This window comes from Schistocerca americana, chromosome 5, assembly GCF_021461395.2.
Source record: "Schistocerca americana isolate TAMUIC-IGC-003095 chromosome 5, iqSchAmer2.1, whole genome shotgun sequence".
In the NCBI taxonomy this organism is placed as follows: domain Eukaryota; kingdom Metazoa; phylum Arthropoda; class Insecta; order Orthoptera; family Acrididae; genus Schistocerca; species Schistocerca americana.
In genome coordinates, this window is record NC_060123.1 from 520,673,930 (window position 1) to 520,700,557 (window position 26,628).

Genomic DNA, 26,628 nt, shown 5'->3' on the forward strand with positions numbered 1-26,628 from the left:
TACGGGGTGGCGGCAGGAAGGGCATCCGGCCACCCCTTCAACTATTATTGCCACATCCGATTAACCATGCCGACCCTGCGTATCTACGGGAAAACCGGCATAAGCAAAAGAAAGAAAGAAAGAAAGAAAGAATTTTTAAAGAATTACGCATACCAACATCCTGTCAGTTGTCACTCTCACCATTTCCTGCGCCAGGTAATTTTGTTTCCTAGAATTTTGCCACACTTCCCATTTTATTTTTGTACAAACTTTCTTTTCGTACAAACTAGTAATGATCTCATATTGGTGTGTTTAGAAGGGCGAGTAGATAATCTTGAGATATGCGGGTATCCAACCGCTAGTAAAACCGAAGAATCGTGATTCTTGTTAAAGTAATTCTCCTAAGGTTGATGGTGCACTAGAATGTAAGCCGTCTCAGGTTATGAATGAGCTGGGCCGTGCCGGCAACTGGCTACTGCGGAAGCGAGCGTGGTACAGCGAGACAGCGGCGGAAGGCCGAGTGAGGCGCGGCGCGCTCAGTCGATGGAGAGGGCGCGGAAGGAGCCCTCCATGCCGAAGACATCGGTGGCGGTGAGAGCGCGCCCTGGCCTGCGGGACTCGTCCACCCGCAGCGCCTGCTCCGACAGGAACCACTCGCGGTGCTCCTTCAGCCGCTGCCGCGTCTCGTCTGGAACACAGCGGCGGACACTTGTTACAAAAAATGGCCACTCCAAGTAAGAATAAAACACGTTTGTTTCTCCAGAAGTTTTTATTCTAGATAACGAAGTGAAAATACATTTTTTTAAATGTTCTCTATTGATGGAACTTTTCCTGATTATCGGACGAGTCGTGGCGTCTTGTTGCCGCAACGTTTCGACGAGTTTCCTACTCGACATCTTCAGGTGAAGTGTCAGATTCTTGTCCAATTGGTCTGTTTGTAGCCGCCGAAGGCCTAATGGGTGGACCAGTCGCATACCTCCAGAAGAACTGTCGCAGCTGGCAGTGGGAACCTCACGATGGGCTGGAGGTGGGTTTGAGCATCAAGGACTCCTGTTGCTGCCTGTCTGCTTCGCCCGCTGCTTCTACAGAACCACGAATCGACGCCTGGACCCCTCACTAGTCCGCCGGGGGCCGATACTACCGGCATACCTCTTCCGGACGCAAGCTACTGGCCCATCCACTGACTCCTCGGAAAAGGATTCTGTAGTATAGACGCTCTAATAGAATTGAAAATGAACCCGACACTTCGCCTAAAGAAGACGAGTAGGAAAATTGTCAAACAGTTGCGATAGCAGAACGCCACGGCTTGGCTGACATCCCGAAAAAACTGTCTCGATGAAATTCCCCAAGAAACCCCGTGTTTCCAAATCTTAGGTATTTTTCTACGTAGTCGCCGTTTGTCTCAGCTCTCCACAACATTTACTATGCCTTCTGCATACTCAGTGGCCACCAAATTGGCAAATTAGTCATTAGTGTCCGATCTCATTTCTCTGTCGTTTCCACAGAGCTCTCTTCCCCGAAAGATCCTGCAATTGGGAAAAAAGACAGTGATGAAATGGGACCATGTCTGGAGTACATAGTGGATGCTCAGCAACGTCCAACTTACACTGCTGAAGACAATCCTCCTTCAAAGCATCAGAATGTGGGTGAGCGGTATACTGAAGAAGCACAATGCTGCTGGACAACATTCCACGCCCTTTGTTTTGAACGGCACGGAGTTGTCTCTGAAGGTTCCGACAGTACACCACTGCACTTCGGCACGGGAACACTGTGGCCATAACCTTTATAGCGCTAAGATTAGCCTGACTTTGTTTTTGTTTTGCTGGGTATCGTGAGTGACACCATTCGGACTAGGGCTTTGTTTCTGGACTTTTATGGGAAACACACGTCTCTCCACCGGTAACAATGAGGATCAAAAATTCCTCACCACCATTGTCGTACCGAGTGCAAAAAAGCAATGGAGCTCCCACTCGTAGTTTTTTTGTGTTAGTCTGCCAAATGTCGAGGAACCCACCTGGAACACACTTTTATCTAATCCCAGTCACCACCAACATTTTTAAAAAGAACTAATCGTGAAACGAACACAATACTGAATTTTTTTCTCAATAATTGTTTTGCGTTGTCACAGCTGAAAGGTCGGCATGATCGTTCTAGACTGTTTTCGAAATGAAGCTTCATTCGTGGCATTTATATAAACTACTATTATCTGTTTGTAAATTTCTGTATGGTAGTTTCTTGTTGTATTCAGAAACTGTGTTATACGACGATCCTCACAGTTGGTGGAATGTAATGGCGGTGGCGGTGGCGGTTCTATGCGCTTCCGTCTGGAACCGCGCGACCGCTACGGTCGCAGGTTCGAATCCTGCCTCGGGCGTGGATGTGTGTGATGTCCTTAGGTTAGTTAGGTTTGAGTAGTTCCAAGTTCTAGGGGACTGATGACCTCAGATGTTAAGTCCCATAGTGCTCAGAGCCATTTGAAACATTTTTTGCCACAGAATCTAAAATCACACATGCATCAGAGACGACCGTTGTTCCTTGCTATTACCGTCACACTATGCGAACGATTAGGAAGGTCTATAAACCGTAACTTCCTGGGGGGGGGGGGGGAATTGTGTGGCTCATAGATCAAAAAGTTCTTTGCGTCTAGAATGCCACTCGTATATTGTCAAGCTCACAGATGTTTGGGAATAAGCGCTGGTCACCAATATCTACAAGTAGAACACTTCTTATGTTTGGACGCTTGAGTACAGGAAGTGACGCTGTCCATACTCTAATGCAAGGGAATCCTTCATAACTACTAAAACTTTTTCACGTTTGATCAGTTTCCATATCATTACCAGGTAGCAATTGCAATCGGATAAAAAAAATAAATAAAAAGGAAATGTGGGGAACATGAGAGAATAAAAATGTGTAAAAACAGGAGAGAAAGCTCTCTTAGACGTAATAGAAAAAATTATCTTGACTCTAAGACTTCAGACTGAGACACTTCTTACACGTCTTACATGTTTGCTGGAAGTTGACGATGGTATCTGAATCATGGAAGACAGCGAAGGTGATACTGCTCTGCAAAAAAGGAAGAAGAAACGTCTGTGAGAACCACAGAGGAATAAGCTTTCTAAATGCGTCTTACAAACGGTACGCAAGGAATGTTAAAAATGAAATGAGAAAGACAGCTAATGCCGTCCTAAAATAGGAACAAAATGATCTTAGAAAGGGTGATCGTATAATAGGAGCTACTATAATGCGCCAGTTAATTGAAAAACGACCAGAAATACAATCTGGAGACTCACATCGAAGTCACAGATTGTGATGCAACTTTTGATAGAGTGTACAGAAGCAGATATTGAAAAATCATGGAAGAACGGACGTATCTGGGCTCGACGACACTCCGACATGCGAAAAATAGGCCACAGGCCATAGGACAGAGGTGTCAGAAGAAGGAGTGGAATGTTGGTAGGAGTGGCTGCAACGACTGACCCGTCGTGCGACGCATCCCTGATGGGTCAGAACAGTGGTCAAAAGTGGTGCCAATGTAACATAATTAACCCACCTTACAGTTCACATGAACTTCTAAGCTGTGGTAGTTTTATGGCCTGTATCGACTCTTTGCTGTTGGAAGCTTCGCTGAGCCCGAGGGTGACGTCACAGGCGCCGCGCTTTTGCACCATTACAGAGGAGGATTGTAGGAACTTTTGGCCAATTTCAAACTAATATGTCCCAGTTGGAAGCAGTTGAGAGCTTTTGAAACAATGCACCGTGTATCTCGTACGTAGACGATATTGTTAGACAGCAGAAACGGGAAGTTAATGTGTCACGTTGAAGCCAAGACCCACAATCAAATAAATCCTCTCTTCATTACCGATGACCAGCCATTCAGAAGACGGAACATGACTTCCAGTTTGCAATTCATAATTTCAATCAAATATGAATATCATTTAAAAATGTCCGTAAAGAGCTAAAGTAGTGGCGTTTAAAGGGACATTTCCAATACACTCAAAAACAGTACTAGATGAACAATAAACAGAACAAAATGTAGTAATTCTATGCAAACAGAAGTTATTTTGGTAATATTTTCTTAGGCTACTAGTTTCGACGTTCCAAACATGTCATCTTCAGACCTGTCACATGAATGACACCACGTACAACCCGTGCATGTACAAGGCTAGGTACCAATATTAGAATCTGGTTTCGTAGATATCCTAACTTCATGAACATGTGTGCTCTACACATATATGAGCTGTTGCTATATGTGTGAAGAGCACACATGCTAATGAAGCTCGGACATCTACGGAAACAGACACGAATATTTATTAGCAAAAATCTTCGTATTTCAGAAAAGAAACGTGTTGGAAAGTACTATCTTTATAGCCAGTCACACAAAAGCCCTTTAGGTACTATGATAAGAATATAGCTTACTTCCTTTAACAATCCTAGCCCGGTTCCTTTTCCAAATCATCCCCCGTCTGGTGGTTAGTGCAGATTATTAACACGATCTGGCCCTTATGCAAGCAGTTATTCGGCTTTATTCGGTTGGGAATTGATTGATAGAGTTGTTGGATGTCGTCCTGTCCAACTGGCGCGTCAGATCGTAAAATCATGAGCTGGTTGGAGGGAGATCTTTCTGGCAGACAGGATCTGTCAGCGGTAAAAATGCTCGCCATGTGCGGGCGGGCATTATCTCGTTGAAATATAAGCTCAGGATGGCTTGCCATGAAGGGCAACAAAACTGCCTAGAATATCGTAAACGTACCACCGTACCGTCAGGAATCCGCGTATGCGAACCGAAGGGTTCCTGCTTTGTAAAGAAGTGGCACCCGAAACCATCATTCTGCTCGTCGAGCCATGTGATGGGCAAGAGTCAGGTTGGTATCCCGCCAGTGTCTGGGGCTTCTCGAGACACGTTTCCACTGGGCATCAGGCTCATTTCGAAGCGGATCTCATCAGTGAAGACAATCTTACTACAATCAGCGAGATTCCTGCCCTGTCATAAGGGCCAGATGTGGGTCAAAGCATTTCTAACTTGCTCAATTTGTGAGACTCTTTGTCTTGAGCAAATTACCCAGTTCCTCTGTATTTTTCTTTTTAGTCTTATAGTATAGATTTGATGACGATACGATTTCAGAAAGCGCATGTTGTGCTTTAACAAACGGGGTGGTTAATTTTCTGCTGGCTGCTCTGTGTTTGTACCTTGAGCTAGTTAGCACGTGGGAGAGGGTTTTGAGAAGGGACCGGGCTAGGATTGTTAAGTGAAAGTAAGCTATGTTGTTACCATGGAACGTAAATTGATATCGGAGATTGTACTTTCTCAGTTGGTTTGTTTTCTGAGATTCGAGGATGATGCGAGGAAGGATGACGGAAATCAGTAATCAGAGACCATTTTCGCTGACGTAGCTGTTTTTCCATCAGTAACTTACTATGGTAGACTTCGAGGCTGTCCAGTTCACCACCATAATCCTTGGGCAGAACTGATTTCGGCACGTGTTTGTAAAATTCTTCCATGTCCTTTGAATGGACAAAAAGCTGAAAAATTATTGCAAAGCATTATTGATAGTTTTTTGAATGCTTATCAATATGAAACTTTTATGTACAAAGCATTTTATAGTTGATATTTACACGATAATGTGTAATTAATGTAATATACTGTATAGAACACCAGAAGATCTGTTTTCACTGACATGTGTAATTAATGTAATATACTGTATAGAACACGTGAGGCAATACTGACCTTACGACTTATCTTAGAAGAAAGATTAAGGAAAGGCAAACCTACGTTTCTAGCATTTGTAGACTTAGAGAAAGCTTTTGACACTGTTGACTGGAATACTCTCTATCAAATTCTGAAGGTGGCAGGGGTAAAATACAGGGAGCGAAAGGCTATTTACAATTTGTACAGAAACCAGATGGCAGTTATAAGAGTCGAGGGACATGAAAAGGAAGCAGTGGTTGGGAAGGGAGTAAGACAGGGTTGTAGCCTCTCCCCGATATTATTCAATCTGTATATTGAGCAAGCAGTAAAGGAAACAAAAGAAAAATTCGGAGTAGGTATTAAAATCCATGGAGAAGAAATAAAAACTTTGAGGTTCGCCGATGACATTGTAATTCTGCCAGAGACAGCAAAGGACTTGGAAGAGCAGTTGAATGGAATGGACAGTATATTGAAAGGAGGATATAAGATGAACATCAACAGAAGCAAAACGAGGGTAATGGAATGTAGTCGAATTAAGTCGGTTGATGTTGAGGGTATTAGATTAGGAAATGAGACACTTAAAGTAGTAAAGGAGTTTTGCTATTTGGGGAGCAAAATAACTGATGATGGTCGAAGTAGAGAGGATATAAAATGTAGACCGGCAATGGCAAGAAAAGCGTTTCTGAAGAGGAGAAATTTGTTAACATCGAGTATAGATTTAAGTGTCAGGAAGTCATTTCTGAAAGTATTCGTATGGAGTGTAGCCATGTATGGAAGTGAAACATGGACGATAAATAGTTTGGACAAGAAGAGAATAGAAGCTTTCGAAATGTGGTGCTACAGAAGAATGCTGAAGATTAGATGGGTAGATCACGTAACTAACGAGGAAGTATTGAATAGGATTGGGGAGAAGAGAAGTTCGTGGCACAACTTGACCAGAAGAAGGGATGGCTTGGTAGGACATGTTCTGAGGCATCAAGGGATCACCAATTGATATTGGAGGGCAGCGTGGAGGGTAAAAATCGTAGAGGGAGACCAAGAGATGAATACACTAAGCAGATTCAGAAGGATGTATGTTGCAGTAGGTACCGGGAGATGAAGAAGCTTGCACAGGATAGAGTAGCATGGAGAGCTGCATCAAACCAGTCTCAGAACTGAAGACCACAACAACAACAACAACAACTGTATAGAACACGAGAAGATCTGTTTGCACTGACATCCAGGAATTATAAAATACATAAAAATAAAATATTTTAAATAAAAAATAAGGACAAGAACACCGCCGCGAGCCGGTCCCAAGCCCGGGCCCATCTAAAAACAAGAGGATGGGGAAGTGTGGAGGGGGAGGAGTAACAACCTCGTAAAAAAACCAGGGTCCGTCCGGCTCCAGATGGTAGCACCCTGTCATAGGGCCCCTGCCTAGGGTTACTAGGTGAAACCCAGCCAACGGTCTCAATGGCGGAAGAGGAACAATTTCCCAACGGCAGAGAGAGCGGAAGAGCTAACTCCAGGGCTTACTACCTTGGTTTTAATTTCGGATTCGGGGCAACCCGATCCCCCAATTTATTATCCAACAATTACTGCAAAGCAGGATGGGAACGTCGTCAAAGATAGACACTACTCCAAGAGGTAGACCGAATGGCAAATCCTCCGTTGTTCATAGAAACAATGCAAAGGGGTCAAAGGATTTTGGAGGACCCCAACCAACATGTATGCAGCCCTCAACACTGAAATTTAAGAAAGCAACTATGTTTGCAACCCTAAATGTAAACTCTCTAATTAAAGTAGGAAAATTGAAATTATTGATTGAAAAGCTGAACCAGAAAGAAATTTTAATATGTGCATTACAAGAAACAAGGTTTTTAGATGAAACTGCTTTAGATTTTGAAAACTATCGTTTATTTAAAGGAAAACCAGGTAAAATCTTAATGAAACAAATGCCATACCTGGGAACAGCATTTCTGGTACATCACTCAATTTTAGATTCAGTTACTAACTTCTACTCGAGTTCTGAGAGACTATCCATTCTTGAGATTAAATGTAAAAACAAAGGATACTCTATAATCAACTGCCATGCACCCATAAACCAGGACAACAAAAATAACCCGGAGAAAGTTGAAGAATTTTGGGAGATACTTGAAATGGAACTGGATAGATGCTCAAAGAAGAACATAAAAATGTTAGTAGGCGATTTTAACGCACAAATAGGAAGGGAGAAAAAATACCATGGAACAGTAGGCCTCTTCCCAGGTCACAAAAGAACTTCAAAAAATGGAGAAAGGCTTATAGAGGTATGTAGGCATTTCAACTTGAAAATAATGACAACACATTTCAAAAAGCTGAGCCGAAAAACTAAAACATAGAGATCACCAAATCCACTTCTCGGAGAATTCCAAATTGACCATGTGGCTATCTCACTTCATTGTCAAGAAGAAATTCAAAACACTAAAGTGCTGAAAAGCCTTGATGTTGATTCAGACCACTATTTGACTACGATTAAATTCAGACCACTCCCATTTCGAAAAGAGAAGAAAACCTTTTACAAAATTCCAAAATATAACACAGAAACGTTAAAAAATGAAGAAATTAAACAACGGTTTCAAAGAGCATTGCACAAAGATAGCGATGGCATATCCACAATAAATAAGGAAGCGGGATGGGAGGAGATCAAAAACGAAATAGTTGAAATAGCAAAAGAAAATTGTCTCGTGAAAAGAGTAAGAAGACATCCATGGTGGGACAATGAATGTGATGAGAACCAGGAGAAGAGACAGAAATTGTGGCAGAAATGGAACTCCACAAAAGATCCTCAAGATCTTGACAATTTTAAAATCCAGAGAAGAGAAACAGCTAAGCTTTTCCGTAATAAAAAAAGAAGACAATTTCAGGATAACCTAGAACAGATTGAGGAAGACTTTAAAAGAAATAATTCTAGAGATTTCTACAAAACTTTTAGAAAACAGCTAACCAAATACCAATCCCCAAATTTATGTTTTAAAGATGAAGAGAACAAGCTAGGTTTGACAAACAAGACTAATTGTGAAATATTAGCAAAATATTTCGAGGATCTACTAAATTGTGAACCACCCAAAGATAAAATGAGTTTTGAAAACCACCGAAATACTAATACCGAGTCAAAACCTCCAGACGCTGAAGAAATAAAACACATAATACACAGTCTAAAAAACAATAAAGCCCCAGGTGAAGACTCCATAGTACCAGAAATCCTAAAAATAATGGATACCAACATCCCACAAGTTTTGGAACATATGTTTAAGAAGATCTGGGACGAAGAAAGAATTCCTGAAGACTGGCAGTGTGCCCTGATACACCCACTACACAAAAAGGGGGATAAGATGAATGTTAATAATTATAGAGGGATCTCGCTACTACCAGTAGGATACAAAATTTTGTCAAGGAAATTACTTCAAATCGTGGAGCCAGTTCTGGATAAAAAAATAGGTGAATATCAAGCAGGTTTTAGACAAGGTAGATCCTGTGTTGAACAAATATTTAACCTGAAAACGCTAATTCGTTACAGAATCTCAAGAGGCCAGAGATTTGCAATAGTATTTGTAGATTTCAAAAAAGCATACGACTCGGTAGATAGAGAAACATTACTGAAAGTATTGGAAGAATTTGGGGTCGATACGAAAACAATTCAAATTATCAAACAGACGCTAACAAACAGTAAGGCCAAAGTTAAATTTATGGGTGAAATTTCAAGGAAGTTCGAAATTAAAACAGGTGTTAGACAAGGTGATGGTTTATCCCCAATCCTCTTCAACTGCGTACTGGAAAAGATATTGAGAATATGGAAAGAAGAACTCAAAGGCACCAAGAATGACATCAGAATTGGAACAAAAAAAGAAAAAATAGAAGTGGACTGTTTAGCTTTTGCAGACGATCTGGCAATAATTACAGAAAACGAAGAAATAGCTCAGAACTACCTGGAGAAACTACAAGAAGTTTCGGCCAGAGCTGGACTGCAGATTTCATTTGAAAAAACCGTGTATATGTCTAATCATAGAAATAACAAGAAAAATCTTATTACTAAATACGGCAATATTAAGAGAGTAGAAAAATTTAAGTATTTAGGTGAAATAATTCAAGTGAATGGTTTAGACAAGAGTGCAAACCAGGCGAGAGCAAGGAAAATGGAATTTGCTTTTCAAAAAACCAAAGACATATATAACAAAAAAAACATTTCGATTCAAGCTAAATTAAGACATTATAAAACTGTCATTAGACCAGAATGCCTGTACGCATCGGAGTGCCTAACTCTTAACAAAAAGGGGGAAATAGAAAACATGGAAAAGAAAGAAAGGAAAATTTTGAGAAAAATATTAGGACCGAGAAAGACTGGAGAAGAGTACAAGCTAAAGAGTAATAAGGAAATATACAAAACTATTGAGAAAGTGAGTGAGGCAATGCGTAAACGCAGACTAACGTTTTATGGTCACCTGTCGAGGATGGATGGAAACAGACTAACAAGAAAAGTGTTTGAACATAGTAACAGGAACGAAAAAACCAACAATAAATGGATACAGATGGTGAAAAAGGATTTGGCCTATTTTAATGTCACCCGTGAGTCAATCAGGGACAGGGAAAAGTTTAGACAAATAGTGAACGAAATTAAGTGTTTTCCAGAAGAAACGAAACTAAAGAATAATAACAGGAAATGGTCGGAAGAGCGGAGGAGGAACCACTCGAAAATGATGAGGAAATATTGGGAAGAGAGAAAAAAAGATCAAAAAGCCGGGCAAGTGAATTGTTGAACGTGGTCCAAAGATGGCCGAAATCGAAAGAAGAAGAAGAAAATAAGGACAAGAAACGGGTCTTTTCCCACTTTTAACAAAAATGTTAAACTATTACCGGAAAATAAAATAATAACACTAATCTTCGCATTCTGAGTATATTTTATTTATGAAAAAGTTATTAGAACAAAAACGGTTCGAAAATTTAATGCTACCGCATTCAAACAGCAAGCAAATGTGTTGACAATGGGATTCTGAGCCAATAAAGATCCTTGAAAAATCTTGATAATTTCGGAAACCCCCGAAGTGAGACCTACAAGAGTGTGTTCACTGCTTCTATAGCTTAAGAATGTATCAAATCACTCCCATACTTCTACAAAACATAGTCGACCTAGGCCTCATCTGGTAATCTTGATGGAAGTTATGTGTGTCCTCCTCCACTCTTCAAAACGCTGCTACCAGGTGGCCTCGAATGATGTTGCTAAAGCTAGCTGGAGTTCCGTCACTCTGGAGTCATATTGTTGCACGGGTACGAAACATGTTGTTACTGATAAGAACGTAACTGGTTCTCTTGCAGTTCTTTCCAATTAATACTACCAACGAAGGGCTTCGGTTTCTGCGGGAAACGGTGAATGGCTAAATTAGCTTAGAAGCTGAGATGAATTCCGTCGTCGTGCAGCACAAACAAAGTATCTGTTCGTGCGTGCGTCGTAACCATTCGATATTTTCGACAGAATTGAACAGTTATCTCTGTTATTGTATCAGAAAATGCTGCTACGCAGCAGTACTTGAAATTTAAATATTAAGCAACTGCTAACCTTAGGAATGCGTAATGAGCGTTTACTTTCAGTGATTCAAATTTGAATGTACCTATGTATCAGGTAATCTTACGTTCTAAGAGCAATGTCTTCAATAGAAATAGCTGAATACTTTCGACGTTTACCTCCTGGTCTAAAGCACTTTGGTTTTATGTATGTTTATCTCTCGCATTGTATGAAACTATGTACTGACCAGGGTTCGTCTGTGGTAAGTACGTTAGGGGATGACCGACCATTCACAGTAACAAAGTTGTCGCAGATAGGTCTCCTTGATCTCTGTACAGGAGTCTAAACTCGTAGCGGTGATCATGACTACGTACCGATTTACTCACAGGATCACAATCCTGATCCCATAGAGGACAATTATCTTCTAGATAATACCACAGTAAATGGATCTTAAGTCTATAATTCAGGCATTATCATTTACTTTTTGGTGCGGTACTCATCTTCCCCCCCTACTCCTTGACTTTTTCTCTGTAAGAAGATTTTGAGAGGTGGCAATTTTTGGGCATTTATTAATTTAATGTAGTCACTCGATTAGTTCTTTTTTCATGGACCTTGTCCCGTAAGGATAGATGCTTCATTCATAACTGATGCCGTTATTCACATTGCTACATCCTTTTACTGTCCTGAGAAAAGTGCTTCCCCCCAGTTGAATTCTAATACCTTGTAAGTTTTGACACAGTATTTCCATACAACAATGTAGGAGTAACTTTGGGCTTACAAAATGTCAATCGTGTCTCTATATTTCACCCGTCAAGCCCCTGTTTGTTGTTACACGTGTATTGTGAATTTTGCTACTTCATTCTCTTTGTTGTTTTCAAACTGATATGTAATATCGTAGCCTGCTTAATTAAAATGTTTTACTTACTCTACCATTTTATTATTGTTTCTTCTTACAGAATCGTTTCGCTTAAAACTAGAGATTTAGTCTGTCCCGTTAATGTGTATGGGTTGCGTCCTTTAGGTGTTCTGAACAATAATTCGTTCTTATAGATTATCCTCTTTTGCTGATTAAAGTATAGTATTGTCTGCCATATAAAATAGTACGTCCTTTATTGGAATAGAGAGACAAAGCTGAGCTTTCAAATCTCATAGTCCATCGTCGAGAATTATTTAAAAAATGGGTGGTTCCCTGCGCTCTGCTCAGACTCCTTGCTTACCGATGTACGTTAGTTTGGTACTTAAATTTAGTGAACAGGCTTCTGCGGACAACTATAAAATATTGCGGATAACCAAATTTTTCATTACGTTGCACATGATTCACGTTTAGAAAATATTTTACAATGTCTATACATGAAAACTGGTTTTCATATTATATTGCATCTATTTCCAGGTATCTGTTTCGTCGCAAATACTGCCTGTCGGTGAATCTCATCATTTCTAAAGCCAACTTGTCTTCACTTGTGTCATATTCAGCTATTTTCACCCTACTACTTAGAGTCTCAGGAAGGAAATTGTATGCAGTGTCTACCTGTTTCGACGACATAATTTTTCTATTAATTTGCCCATTAACGTTTTGAAAATGTCATTACAAATACGTCTAAGAAATCACCCCCATACTCATACATTTCAGTGCTGTTTCAACATACAAATAAGATAAAGAAGCAGCCAAATAACACGAGACGTAAGCTAGTATAATGACGACATGCTTCCAAATCCAGTGGCTGGTACAGTAAGAACTTTGCTCTTGCCCTCGAATAAGCCGAGATGTGCACTCCTTAAGAAAACTCATTACATTTTAGTCATGGGAAATAAACATTATCTTACAAAACTATACAAGTAATAGGTAAATGAGTCACCCCTTGTAAATAACATAAAAGACAGCAAATTTATTAGAGTTACTTGTGATATGAAGAGTCAAGTACAATATGTAAACAAACAGGGAACCCGAACGCAAAAAATGTTTAAGGCCGCTACTCACAGTCGGATAGTTCTCTTATTGCTAGTACACGAATTATTCAATTACTCCTGAGTTTGAGGTACACATAAAACAATTATCGATTGCGATCGTGAAAAAGCATGATATTTAAGGGAGCCAAACAGTGGCTTACAAAACCATGCAAGTGTTCAGCAAGTCAGTCACTATTTTATTTCCACCACGGCTTTTGGAGGGTTAAATCTCCGTCATAAAGCAGTTTCACGTTAGTTAACATATTATATGTACTCGTATCTTTAGTATGTACGCCATCTGGGTGCCTGGTAGCAGAAGACAAGAAAAAACAAAACACTAATTCAGTACAAGTTTCCAAGTTCTGTGGAGGTCTCTGACTGCAAGTACAGGGTGACAATTATTGATCTATATGAAAACAAACGTAAATTAGTTTAAACTACGGCCTACACACATTTTATTTAACATGAAAACGTCACTGCAGATGTTCGCATTTAGGTTATGACATGTTCGATATACCTGCCATTATTGGCGATGATGTGACGCAGACAAATAGCGAAATTCTGCATGACCCGCTGAAGTGTCGATGACCTCCTGAATGACTGTTTTCAGCTTAGCAATAGTTTTGGGGTTATTGCTGTATACCTTGTCTTTAAAGTAGCCCCACAAAAAGGAGTCGCATGTGTTCAGATCCGGAGAATGTAGCGGCCAATCGTGGCCCATGCAGCGGTCCGCAAAGGGCTCTTCCAAAACATCACTCCCCTGCTTCGATGCGGTCGAGTTCCGCCTTGCATGAACTACATCTTGTCGAAATCATGGTGACTTTGGATAATGGGGATGAAATCATCTCCCAAAAGCACAGCACAGCTTCGATAGTCACCGTGCCATCAAAGAATGTCACACGATAATTCCGTGACTGAACACTGCATACCATATTATTACTTTATTAATATATCTTCGTCCTTTACCAGCCATGGCTGGACAGACTGCGTCACAAATACAATGTTTATCAACTAATATTTATACAACACCATATACAAAATTTATATTACAAATAAAAGAAAATATTTATGCAGTGCACAAAAACAGATAGAACAGAGAGAAAATGAAATATAACTAAACAGGAAAGTAAAACTTGATAGCAGCAAATGAAAATACCATAAAGCAAAATGTTTACACATAAAGTTTCGTTTTGGCAAAATATGTACTTTAAGTAAAACACAAAATTAAATGTGCAGTTAACTGAGAACATAAAAAGAAGATTAAATTTAGGCAAAATTATATAGAAAACATAACATTATTTATTATTTTGTCCATTCACTAGAACCACTGTTGAAAAACTCTTCCAAGGAATATAGTGGATGTTGTTTCAAGTCCTGAGCAATTTTTTTCCGAAATAATTCAGGTGGTAGGGATTTCACTTATGGAGGCAGTTGACTGTACATTTTTAGGGCGACTGTTGGAAAGCTGTCTTGTGTACTTGATAGGCGACACCTTGGCACTTCAATGTTCCTTTTACAGCGAGTGTCATGATTACGTATTTCTTGTCTTATGCTAAAATTCCTTTGATTTTCTTTTATATAAATGAGGCAGAAAAACACATACTAGCTAAAAACAGTCATTATGCCTAGCCTGGTGAAAATAGGCTTACAGTGGTCCAGTCTTTTGCTAGAGGATATGATCCTGATGGCTTTTTTTGTAATAGCAACACATCTTTGCAGCCTGAGGAGTGTCCCCACAACAACAGTCCATAACTAATGTGGCTGTGGAAGAGTGCGTGGTAGACTGTTGTGAGAAACTGGTCAGTTATTACCCTCTTCAGGTTCCTCAGGAGGTATATCACACGAGAAAGTTTGGTCCATACATATGCAGTGTGATCATTCATGGAGAGTTTGCTGTCAATCTTGAAGCCCAGTAGTCTGACAGTCTCCATGTTTTCTTGCTCTTCAACGTTGGTTAGGCTGCATATGAAATGTTGGGTTTTTTCTTCATTGTTCTTCATCTTATTTATGATTAACCATTCTTTTATTTCTTCAAACATCCAATTTGATGCACCAAGAGCCTCTGCGGCTGTATGTCCTTTGACAATAAGGGAAGTGTCATCTGCAAACTGCAACATTTGACTATTACAGCTCGTATCATTGGCATATATGAGGTCCTAAGACTGATCCTTGGGGCACTCCATGTTCCAGTTTTTGTTCAAGAGAAGTTGCTCCGTGCACTGATACTACCTGCTTTCGGTTTTCCAAATAAGATTGGAGTGCTGATAGAACAACACCTCCAACACCATAGCATCTTAACTTGGGTATTAGTGCTGTGTGTGAGATGAAGTCAAAGGTTTTGCTGAGGTCACAGAGTGTCAGTGCCACACTCTCTCTCTCTCTCTCTCTTCAAAACTCTGTCTAATCGTTTTTAATAAGTCCAGTGTGGCTGTCACTGTTGATCTCCCTTTGTGTTGAAGGTGAAGAGGATTCTCAATCGCGAAATGTAGATTCTCAGTACCCCAAATGCACTCGTTTTGCTTATTGACAAACCCATGCCAATGAAAGTGCGCTTCGTCGCTAAACCAAACCATACATGCGCACACTAATTCCCATCATGGCCCACGGCCAATCGTGCAGTTTCAAAGTCCTAACGCAAACCGAAGTTATGACAATTTTATTTCATGCAGTTCAATAAGTATCACCGTGCATGCACAGTAATACAATTGTAAATAGCTCCAGCGGTCACAGGCGCCTTTTGCTATTGTGTCTATGTCACGTATACTTTGTATACACTGAAGTAAGCAAAATGTGAATATTAATACCCAATAAGTGCAAACAACGTGTGAAATACTACTGCCAACAGTGGTAGTACCACCGTTTATAATAATAATTATTATTTTTATTATTACATTTAACTGATATTGTGTGTATGTATGTGTGTGTTTGTATGAGAGACAGAGAGAAAGACTAAGAGAGAGAGAGCACAGTTTTGATTATAACAGCGCTGTGGGTTGTTAAGCATATTATTGCCATTTTTTCTGATAGGATAAATTTTTACATTTTAAGTAATAGATCAGCTCCAAACACTGATCACATTAAGCTACTGCACAAGAAAATTTTTGTTTTTCGGATTCCGCTATATTTATTGCCTGTTTGTAAGCATATTTATTTTGTCGTAAATGTGTACTCGTGTGTGTCTTATGCTGCCCATTTGTTAGACAGCAACATATATTCAAATAAACACAACATTGTGGACGTGGAAGCAGCCGTAATGCCCCGCTCACAATATTCGCTTTGTATGCGTGATGGCGGGGTTCGGAAAGTGTGTTATGCAGGCAAAGAATCGTGTAGCGCTGCGGGGGCTGTTCCTAATACCTCAGGGATGGCTCGCTGTAGCTCTTTCATTAAATTAATAAAGCGCCGGCGACGTAGTAAAAGTGACGGCCCTTACCTTGTCGGAGAGCTCCTTCTTCATTATGGGCTTCATGATATTAATCAACGTCTCCGTCGCCGGGACGACGTTAACCATGTGGTTACCAATTACCTTTGACGGCAGGGCATCCTGAAACATTAATTAATTAAAACTTGCCTTTCGCTGCTCAGAAATTAAGTAGTCTCCTCTTTCGAGGAAGCGGGGTAAACCAGACGTGTACAAAATGTAGGTGCAGCGAATAAATATGATGAGTCTTTTCAGCAGAGCAAATCTGTTCCGCTGTATTTCCCAGTCTGAACTACAAGACTGGTGTTCCGTTGCACGTGGACTGTAATGAGCTGTATGCCTTAACGTATACAACAAACAGAGCGTACTGCCGCAGAGGAACTCTACGACCAGCCTGTAATTCTGTTTTGTTATTACTGTTTGGTTCCAATTACCCGGAAGACTCTGGACTGGATCTGATCCGGATAGTCAAATATCCGGATAACTGCATAAATCATGGAAAAAAGCTAAATTTGTATGTACATACTGCTGTAATGTTAAGTTCATGACTGCAAAATAATGTTACTTAGATTCTGTGCAGTACTTCACTTACACACAGTGTCAGTTCTTGAACATATCAGTCAGTGTCAGTTTTTCTGTATTCAGTCACTTTTGTGCAGCCAAGTTTCGCATCCGCTTTACGGTGAGCAGCTGTATGCAGGGTGAAAAGTATTTAAACCGACAAACTCTGGGAGGTTGTAGGGGACATTTAAACAAATATTTTTCCCTAATGTCATTTTTTCCTATGAGGAGTATTTAAACCGAAGGAAGCCGTATTACGCTCTTCAGTTGTTAGAGGGCGTATTACGCTCTTCAGTTGCAGGCAACTGCTGTCCACCAGTGTAGTAGTGCATTGTCTCTGTTTACTAATGGAGCGATACACCTGGAGAGAGTACACTGATATGCTTGGTGCGCACTACGTAGCGCACCACAACGGACGAGCTGCACTGCGGGTTTATCAACAACAATATCCTAATCGCCGTATCCCACGTCAAAAAATGGCTCTGAGCACTGTGGGAGTTAACTTCTGAGGTCATCAGTCCCCTAGAACGTACAACTACTTAAACCTAACTAACCTAAGGACATCACACACACCCTAGCCCGAGGCAGGATTCGAACCTGCGACTGTAGCGGTCGCGCGGCTCCAGACTGTAGCGTCTAGAACCGCTCGGCCACTATCCCACATCAAACGACCATTGCTGCTGTGTACCAACGTCTGCGTGAGACCGGGTCATTTAGCAGATTACCTGGACAGGGACGCCGTCGCACGGTAAGAACGTTGCAATTTGAGGAAGCTGTCTTGTAGCATGTGGAGCGGGATCCTTCAATCAGCACTCGTGCAACTGCACATAACATGGGGACGAATCAGACGAATGTAAGAACAGTCCTTCTAGAGCAATTGTTACGTCCATTTCACTTACAGCGTGTCCGCAACCTGGAACCAGTTCATTATTAACCCAGAGCACAGTTTTCGCAGTGGTACCTGGGACACTGTGAAATGCATCCTACATTTCCATCCTCTGTGTTGTTTACCGATGAACCAACTTTCGGGCGTGATAGAGTCTTCAACATGCACAATTCGCATGTTTGGAGTGAGGATAACCCACATGCCACAGTTACTATCGCTCATCAAGTGCGGTTCTTCGTTAATGTGTGGGTCGGTGTTCGTGGGGACTGTTTAACTGGGCCGTACCTGCTACCTAGGCCATTAAATGGCAGGCACTGTTACAATTTTATGATCAGAGCATTGAAAGAATTTCTGTAAAACGTCCCGCTCCTTACAAGACAACACATGTGGTTCCAACATGGCGGGGCGCCGGCACATTTCTGTCGTCGTGTGCGTCGATTCCTGGACCGAAGGTTCCCAGAAACGTGGATTGGCAGAGGTGGTCCTGTACCATGGCCTGCTCGATCCCCAGATATGTCCCCTCTGGACTTTTTTGTTGGTTTAATTAATTTGTCGCCAGAGAAATCTTCCTCTACCGGTTTAAATACTCCTCATATGACATTAGGGAAAAATATTTGTTTTGATGTCCCCTACAACCTCCCAGAGTTTGTCGGTTTCAATACTTTTCACCCTGTATACTCACACTCAGGCTGCCGCTCTATCCGTGTTAGTGCAGTGTCAAGACACGCAAACGCCATACCAGCTGACAGTTTCATATCTGTTTTAGTGGCCACTTCATGCTCCTGGTTATCAGAGTATTCTCGCACGTTTTGAATGATTTAATCGACACCGATATTTTGGAACCCAGGTTCTGAAGAGTCACAGGCAAGCCACTCATCTACATCCTCTCAATTGCAGTCGGAACGTTCTGAGATTTTCAAAAGCGTCCTTTGCCGCTTCTCCTTCTTTGCCTTACTTTTCACTCTTCTTCTTTTCATCTTCGTCTTTCTGTACCTCATCTTTGGTTGAAATGTCTTCCAATTTATTCCAAGCTCCTTGTAATCTGGTTGTTTTCACCAAATTCTGTGTTCCCACCACAACTTAAGAGCAGTCTTTTAAATTCAAGTTATGGCGATGAGCCACCATGACTTCTTCATTTCCGCCTTCTGTCAGAAGCTTCCTCAACAATTGCCTTCAGTAATGCCTCTTCAAAGTTTCGATAACCGACTGGTCCATTGGGTGCAGCAAACTCTTCACGTTTGGCGGCAGGAACAGTGTTTTGAAATGTCCGTCTTCTCTATCAAGAATGCAGATTTTGGCACGGTAACATGATTTATACTAACCATAACCACAGGAGCACTAGTTTCCCTTTTAGAAGCTAACGTTGTTTCTGGTAAAGTATTCCAAATAAGGCCTCTCTCAATGCGTTGTATAAAAATTCAGGATCATAAGATTATGCTTCACTTTTGAATTTTTCAGTAAACTTTTCTGCTGCTGTAGCGTCTATTGATAGTTTTTCACAACTTAAATGCAATTCGAGATTATTGTGCCTTCCTTTAAAATGCCGTAGCCAGCCATTGCTCGCTTTAAATGAAGACAAATTGATTATTTCCTCGTTTATTGGCCATGAAAAAGGGTAACCCAATGTTTCCTGCTGCAAAAACCATGCTCTTTGTTTTCCGCTGTTTTCATCGCTAGTCGCGCGGAGTGGCCGCGCGGTTTGAGGCACCATGTCACGGACTGCACGGTACCTCCCACCGGTGGTTAGAGTCCTGCCTCGGGCATGGGTGTGTGTGTTGTTCTTAGCATAAGTTAGTTTAGGTAGTGTGTAAGTCTAGGGACCGATGACCTCAGCAGAATTCACATACATTTGGACATTTTCTTTCATCGCTTTTCTCGATGAACTCCCATATTTATCCTGAAGGACAGGTACAAAGTTTAATGCACATTGACCGTTTTAGGAGGATCGTCGTTAATTCTATACCAGTAAATAGCAGTGTTATTGACCATAATTAATGCAGCTGTAGCCCTATTGTTAGATTTACTGAAGTATTCAAAGTAATCAAACTGATCTCGAAGATGCAGCTTCTAGTGTTGCGAAGCTGATATAAATTGCAGGTTACTCTAGCTACTCACTGCTTAAAAGCTTAAACTGTGATAATTTTAAAGAATTGTTAGTTAGAGATGATATGTTGACTTCTCAGTTAGACTGTATAGTTGCAAACCTAAGTGAAGGCATTTTAAAATATTCAACTGAGGCACCAGTCATTTTGGTGCCATATACTTGTATCGTTTTAAGGAAACTATTAAAACATGAAAAAGAGAATTTTTTTCTGATTTTAAGCAACCATTAACAGTACGTAACTGAATTTGTTCGTGAAGGTGTGCTGGAAACAGTAAGTTGTGTGGACAAAGTGACAACAGTGTGCAGGCCTCAGTGCTTTTATATGTAAACATTATTTGGAAATGTGTAAATGTTTTACAAAATAGTTACTGTACAATTTAAAATGCTCCAAATATTCTGAACATTTCACAACCAGGAGAACACGCCTTTTGCAAAGATGTGAGCAACTGCGTTCATAAATGTGGTTTTTGTAATAGTATAAACGGTGATTCAGCTGCCCCTACCGATAGGTTTAATGCAGCCTGCAACGCCTTCAAAAATTATGTGTGAGATTTTCATAGTCTCATTGGCTAAGCACAAACTAGTAGTCCTACCGAAGAAAGGAACAGGACCTTTATATAGGAAATTTAACGCAGCTAAATTTTGTACCAGGGTTGCGTTTTTGCTGGAGTGCACGGTTTTCGATTAATTCAAGAAAAACGCATTTGAAGATCACTTTTGCATGTTTTCGTTGAATATTTCGAAAACTACAGCCTCTAGCGAAAACGTATCCCAGTAAATTTAAGTCATTAAATTTCCTATAAAAATATAATTTTCATTTTTGCTTAGGACTGTGGTTGAATGTAGTGAGTGAGAAGACACTGTGAAAATCGTGTGTGTGGTATTTGAAGGCGTTGCAGGTTGCATAGAACCCATGTGTTGGGACAGCTAAATCACCCTGTATATGACATGAACAAAATAAATCGCACACTTCGTCTTCAGGCCACGAGTGGCCTACCGGACCCATCTGACCGCCGTGTCATCCTTAGGGAGGATGCAGATAGGAGGGGCGCGGGGTCAGCACACCGCTCTCCCGGTCGTTATGATGGTATTCTTGACCGAAACCGCTACTATTCGGTCGAGTAGCTCCTCAATTGGCATCACGAGGCTGAGTGCACCCCGAAAAATGGCAACAGCGCAAGGCGTCCTGGATGGTCACCCATTCAAGAGCCGACCACGCCCGACAGCGCTTAACTTCGGTGATCTCACGGGAACTGGTGTAGCCACTGCGGCAAGACCGTTGCCAAATAAACCGCACTGCTCTTGTGTTTTCTTAACAGTTTTAGTCTCATTTCTGCATGAACAACTGTATGTGTTGCCTCCGTTTACTAGCCTCATGCATATATCGAACAGAAACTCGCTCATTTTATGAGTCGCACAAGTCTTTTGGTGTTGGCTCCTTCATAATCCGATCGCCGCTCGGCTGTGGCGTCACGGTACAGTTGTTTGGGCTCGCCTGTATGTGCTGCTTGTTACACGGGGTTCCTCAGCGCTCACCTGCGTGTAGACGAGGTACTGCCTGAGCAGCACGAGGTTGAGGCGCGCCAGATGGGGCAGCGACATGCCGCTCAGGTCGAACACGAAGAGGAAGCCGGTGTTGGCCGGGTGCTCGCGCAGGGCCAGGTCCTCGCACATCCAGTAGAACTTGAGCGCGTCCGCGTGCACGAAGCGGTCCGCCGTGTCGGGCAGCAGGCGCGCGAACAGCACGATGTAGCCGTCAGGGTGCAGCACCGGCGAGGCCGCCACGTGGCTGCAACGCCAAACACACTCACTGCCGAGCTGTTTGTCCTTCACCGAGCTCTTCTTTGCATGGTAGACGTTCAAGTCGGCAGAGTCCTAATCTGTACTACTAAACGGCTAAACCGAGCACCCTATGCAAGTTGCAGGTTGCCTATCTAACGGGTAACGGATGCAACTGAAACATGATTTTCAGTGTATCATGTTGTTATTGGCCGAATTTAAAAATTATTAATGCTGTCATAATCTGTTCATTAACAGGTATAATCTTACGTTAAAGGTAGAATACGGTAAGTCAAATGTTAAAGTTGCATACTTATTACTATCAACAATCAGCCTTAGGTTGCACGGTGTTACACTACTGCCCATTAAAATTGCTACACCACGAAGATGACGTGCTACAGACGCGAAATTTAACCGACAGGAAGAAGATGCTGTGACATGCAAATGATTAGCTTTTCAGAGCATTCACACAAGGTTGGCGCCGGTGGCGACACCTACAACGTGCTGACATGAGGAAAGTTTCCAACCGATTTCTCATACACGATCAGCAGTTGACCGCCGTTGCCTGGTGAAACGTTGTTGTCATGCCTCGTGCAAGGAGGAGAAACGCGTACCATCACCTTTCCGACTTTGATAAAGGTCGGATTGTAGCCTAACGCGATTGCGGTTTATCGTATCGCAACAATGCTGCTCGCGTTGGTCGAGATCCAATGAGTAGAATATGGAATCGGTGAGTTCAGGAGGGTAATACGGAACGCCGTGCTGGATCCCAACTGCCTCGTATCACTAGCAGTCGAGATGACAGGCATCTTATGCGCATGGCTGTAATGGATCTTGCAGCCACGTCTCGATCCCTGAGTCAACAGATGGGGACGTATGCAAGAGAACAACCATCTGCACAAACAGCAGCATGGACTATCATCTCTGAGACCATGGCTGCGGTTACCCTTGACGCTGCATCACAGACAGGGGCGCCTGCGTTGTTGTACTCAACGACGAACCTGGGTGCGCGAATGGCAAAACGTCACTTTTTCGGATGAATCCAGGTTCTATTTACACCATCATGATGGTAGCACTCGTGTTTGGCGATATCACGGTGAATGCACATTGAAAGCGTGTATTCGTCATCGCCGTACTGGCATGATGGTATGGGGTGCCACTGCTTACGCGTCTCGGTCACCTCTTGTTCGCATTGACGGCACGTTACATTTTGGATGTGTTACGACCCGTGGCTCTACCCTTCGTTCGATCCCTGCGAAATCCTACATTTCAGCAGGATAATGCACGACCGCATGTTGCAGGTCCTGTGCGGGCCTTTCTGGATACAGAAAATGATCGACTGCTGCTCTGGCTAGCACGTTCACCAGATCTCTCACCAACTGAAAACGTCTGGTCAATGGTGGCCGAGGAATTGCCTCATCACAATACGCCAGTCACTACTATTGATGAACTGTGGTATCGTGTTGAAGCTGCATGGGCAGCTGTACCTGTACACGCCATCCAAGTTCTGTTTGACTCAATGCCCAGGCGTATCAAGGCCGTTATTACTGCCATAGATGGTTGTTCTGGGTACTGATTTCTCAGGATCTATACACCAAAACTGCGTGAAAATGTACTCACATGTCAGTTCTAGTACGATATATTTGTCCAATGAATACCCCTTTATCATCTTCATTTCCTCTTGGTGTAGCAACTTTAATGGCCAGTACTGTATTTATTGATCGCCGCTTGGGTTTAGCCGAACGGTCTAAGGCGCTGTGCGTCTGGTGCCGGCGGAGGTTCGAGTCCTCCCTCGGGAATGGGTGCGTGTGTTTGTTCTTAGGATAATTTAGGTTAAGTAGTGTGTCAGCTTAGGGACTGATGACCTTATCAGTTAAGTTCCATAGGATTTCACACACATTTGAACATTTATTGAACGACGCGTTTTAGCCGCGAAGAGTGTCACCAGCTCATCTCGGGAGATGGCGGTCAACAATCATATCATTAGGGTGTATGTATTGTGTGGACGCGGATAGGCGCCAGCACTTTGTTCCAGGGTCATGGTTACAGTTTACGAGCTTTGTCTTATTCTACGGTGCTATGACTGACGACTAAAGTTGCACGAGATAACTTGTCATGCCGAAATCGGATGAAACGCGTCGTTCTTGAATCAGTAAAGAACACTGTACGACTGAGGACTGTCTTTTAATATTAATCAAAATACAAGGTTGCTGTGGCACCTTGCCACAATGGATTGAAATAAAATGCTAGGAACTATGAAAATGTCTTGAGGCAGTGTACCTCACCGGACAGACATTACTCTATATTCTTCCAGCATCTGAAAATGAGGGCTCTTAGCGACTAACCAGCAAACTTAACAGATAATATGTTGAAACACAGCTGCGCTGCAGCAATGGCTGGAGATCAGTAAATGAATCCAACACAGCCAACCAGTTACAACTACAACTTGTTTTACTCTCGTTACTGCGTGTTTTAAGCTATCAATAACTGATGCACTCATCTCTTTCATTGCCACGTACGTTTATGACACCGTGTTCACGCATTGCGTGTTTTACTGTTGATACATGTATTTGTGGTCTTCCAAGGGCTTAAATGTAAGTTGGCTTGTTACTTGATAATAGCGTCCTCTAACACTCCGTATTTCCCACTGTTCTCTCACTGCCCACCCACGCCCTGAATGCATTTTCACTCATTAGCCATTTATCCAGCAGCGTACTTTGATCTCTTCACACGCATCACCTGCCTTGTTTTCCTGGTGCTCAAGTTGTCCATTCCTTGTCAGATGGTGTGCTGTTCATAACATCACCTGACAGTTTATTTCATTGGCTTTTAATTATTCTTATGTGACAAGCCCTCATCATAGAGGCCAGCACATTTACTAATGCACACAATGATCTGCACTGACAGCTTATTTTCATTAGACAGATGTCAGATGGCAGTAGTGGGACAACTTTTATATGGTCGCACTCTGCAATGTGCAACATCACAATGACGCTACGGTGGGAAGCTCAAATTTTGGCGGGAAAATGGTTCAACTGGGCTGCCTTCACCAACCTAACCCCCTCCCCTACCCCCTACAATAAACAGCCGAAGCTGCCAAAATAAATCCCTTGCATTTAAATCAAGTTTGCTTAAAAAAACTTACTATAACATGGCTGAAGGTCTTATCACCAAAGAAGTGAAATTATTGCTTGGCTGAAGGCCACACCAACCATAATTAGAGAATTAGAAATATCCTTACAATAAACATCACAATCTAAGGAATCAGGACAAGCGGTACTCAGAAAGTGCTCCAAGGGTCGGCCGGGGAAGGTAACTCAAACATAAGGTATGGTGAGGCAGGCAACCAGGAGTTGTGCCACCCAACAAGATGTCAACTCAAACTAGGGGTAGCTTAAGCGCCGACCGACTGACTAACCAATCTTCCTAATGTCCAATCACCGGTATAAGGATGGAACATTTTTAGGCAAGGGCGAAGAGACAAACAGAAAACACCCTAGGCCGAAGGTAGACCTCCAAAAAAAAAAAAAATATGCACAGTACAAAACAAGAGGCTGTCAAACTACATGCCGTGTTGGACAGCATCAACACGACGAGGAAAGGTACACTGACGGAAAAGTATGCTGGCCCCCAGGGCAGGTAACTGGGTCTTTAGCGGCCACAAGGCGGAAAATACCGCTGGTTGCACTTCACTAATAAGAATGATACTAAATTCAATTATGAATAACAAATAGAAAGACTGCAATATTTCACTGCCTCGAAACACTTCACTCGTTGCCGCCAGGTTCAGCAGTCCTGGAAGCAACAACCTGCCGACCAGAGGTGAGACCTTAGAATAGTTGAGGTTGCATTAGCAGTTAACTCTTCAGTCAGCTTAAACGTCGAGGTTTCGGTGTGCAACGAAGTTGTCGCTCTTGAAGCTACCCCACCTCGAACCGGCAGCGGCAGCACACCGCCAGCAGCCCCGGCTTGCCCTTGCGTGACACAGACCTGCTCACTGCTGCGAAGCCAGCCGACCTGATGTCCGTTCGCCACTGGCCACTCCACACAACATGATCCGGAAATACTAGCGGTCGCTCCAAAGATAGTACCACAGGACTCGTATCGATAAGTGCTGCAGCTGCCACTCATGGGCAGGCAAGCCAGCAACTCTAGTGGTGCCAGACAACACACTAAGAAAATAAGACGCCACTGTCGCTATTACAAGATGCCAAGCTATGAACGGCATCAATGCGAGCTGCACATGGCTCATAATGCGTGTAAAAGGGCCTGCAAACACGCTCAGTAATTGTAAACTGTCGAAATGACGCATAGCTCAGCCTACAGACCAGTTCACCGAAATAATGCAGTACACTGATGTAAACTGTCAAAAAAAAAAAATGCATATTAACCTTTTCGAACATGCTCACTAAATGTAAACTTTAGATATAATGCATTACACAGCCCAAAGACCTGCAAACTACTCGTAAATTACCGAAATAATGCAGCACACTGATGTACAGACAAGGAAACAGCTCGTAAATTGTCAAAATAATGCATCTAAAAGGATCTGCAAATACGCTTGCTAATTGTCAACTTTCGAAATTATGAATTGCACAGCCTGCACACCTGTTCATAAAATAATCCAACTGACACGAAAACAACTCATAAATTCCCAAGGAGTAATGCATGTGTAATGCTATCCAAACACACTCAGAAGACTTAAACAGCTGAAAATAATGCAGTGCACAAACACTAATTGCAG

At 42.1% G+C, this 26,628-nt stretch overlaps 1 protein-coding gene across 1 annotated transcript in view; it reads right to left on the minus strand.

Annotated features, from left to right (window-relative positions):
- Nucleotides 1–214: 214 nt before the first annotated feature.
- LOC124616482 (alpha-tocopherol transfer protein-like) overlaps nucleotides 215–26,628 on the minus strand; it is a 139,011-nt gene continuing 112,597 nt past the window's right edge. Inside the window, exons 5-8 of the mRNA XM_047144792.1 lie at nucleotides 21,642–21,894; nucleotides 16,567–16,677; nucleotides 5,394–5,499; nucleotides 215–667 (exon numbers count right to left, since the gene is read on the minus strand). Of these exons, the coding sequence (XP_047000748.1) occupies nucleotides 516–667; nucleotides 5,394–5,499; nucleotides 16,567–16,677; nucleotides 21,642–21,894 (622 nt within the window). The 3' untranslated portion in view covers nucleotides 215–515. The remainder of the gene's footprint in view (nucleotides 668–5,393; nucleotides 5,500–16,566; nucleotides 16,678–21,641; nucleotides 21,895–26,628) is intronic.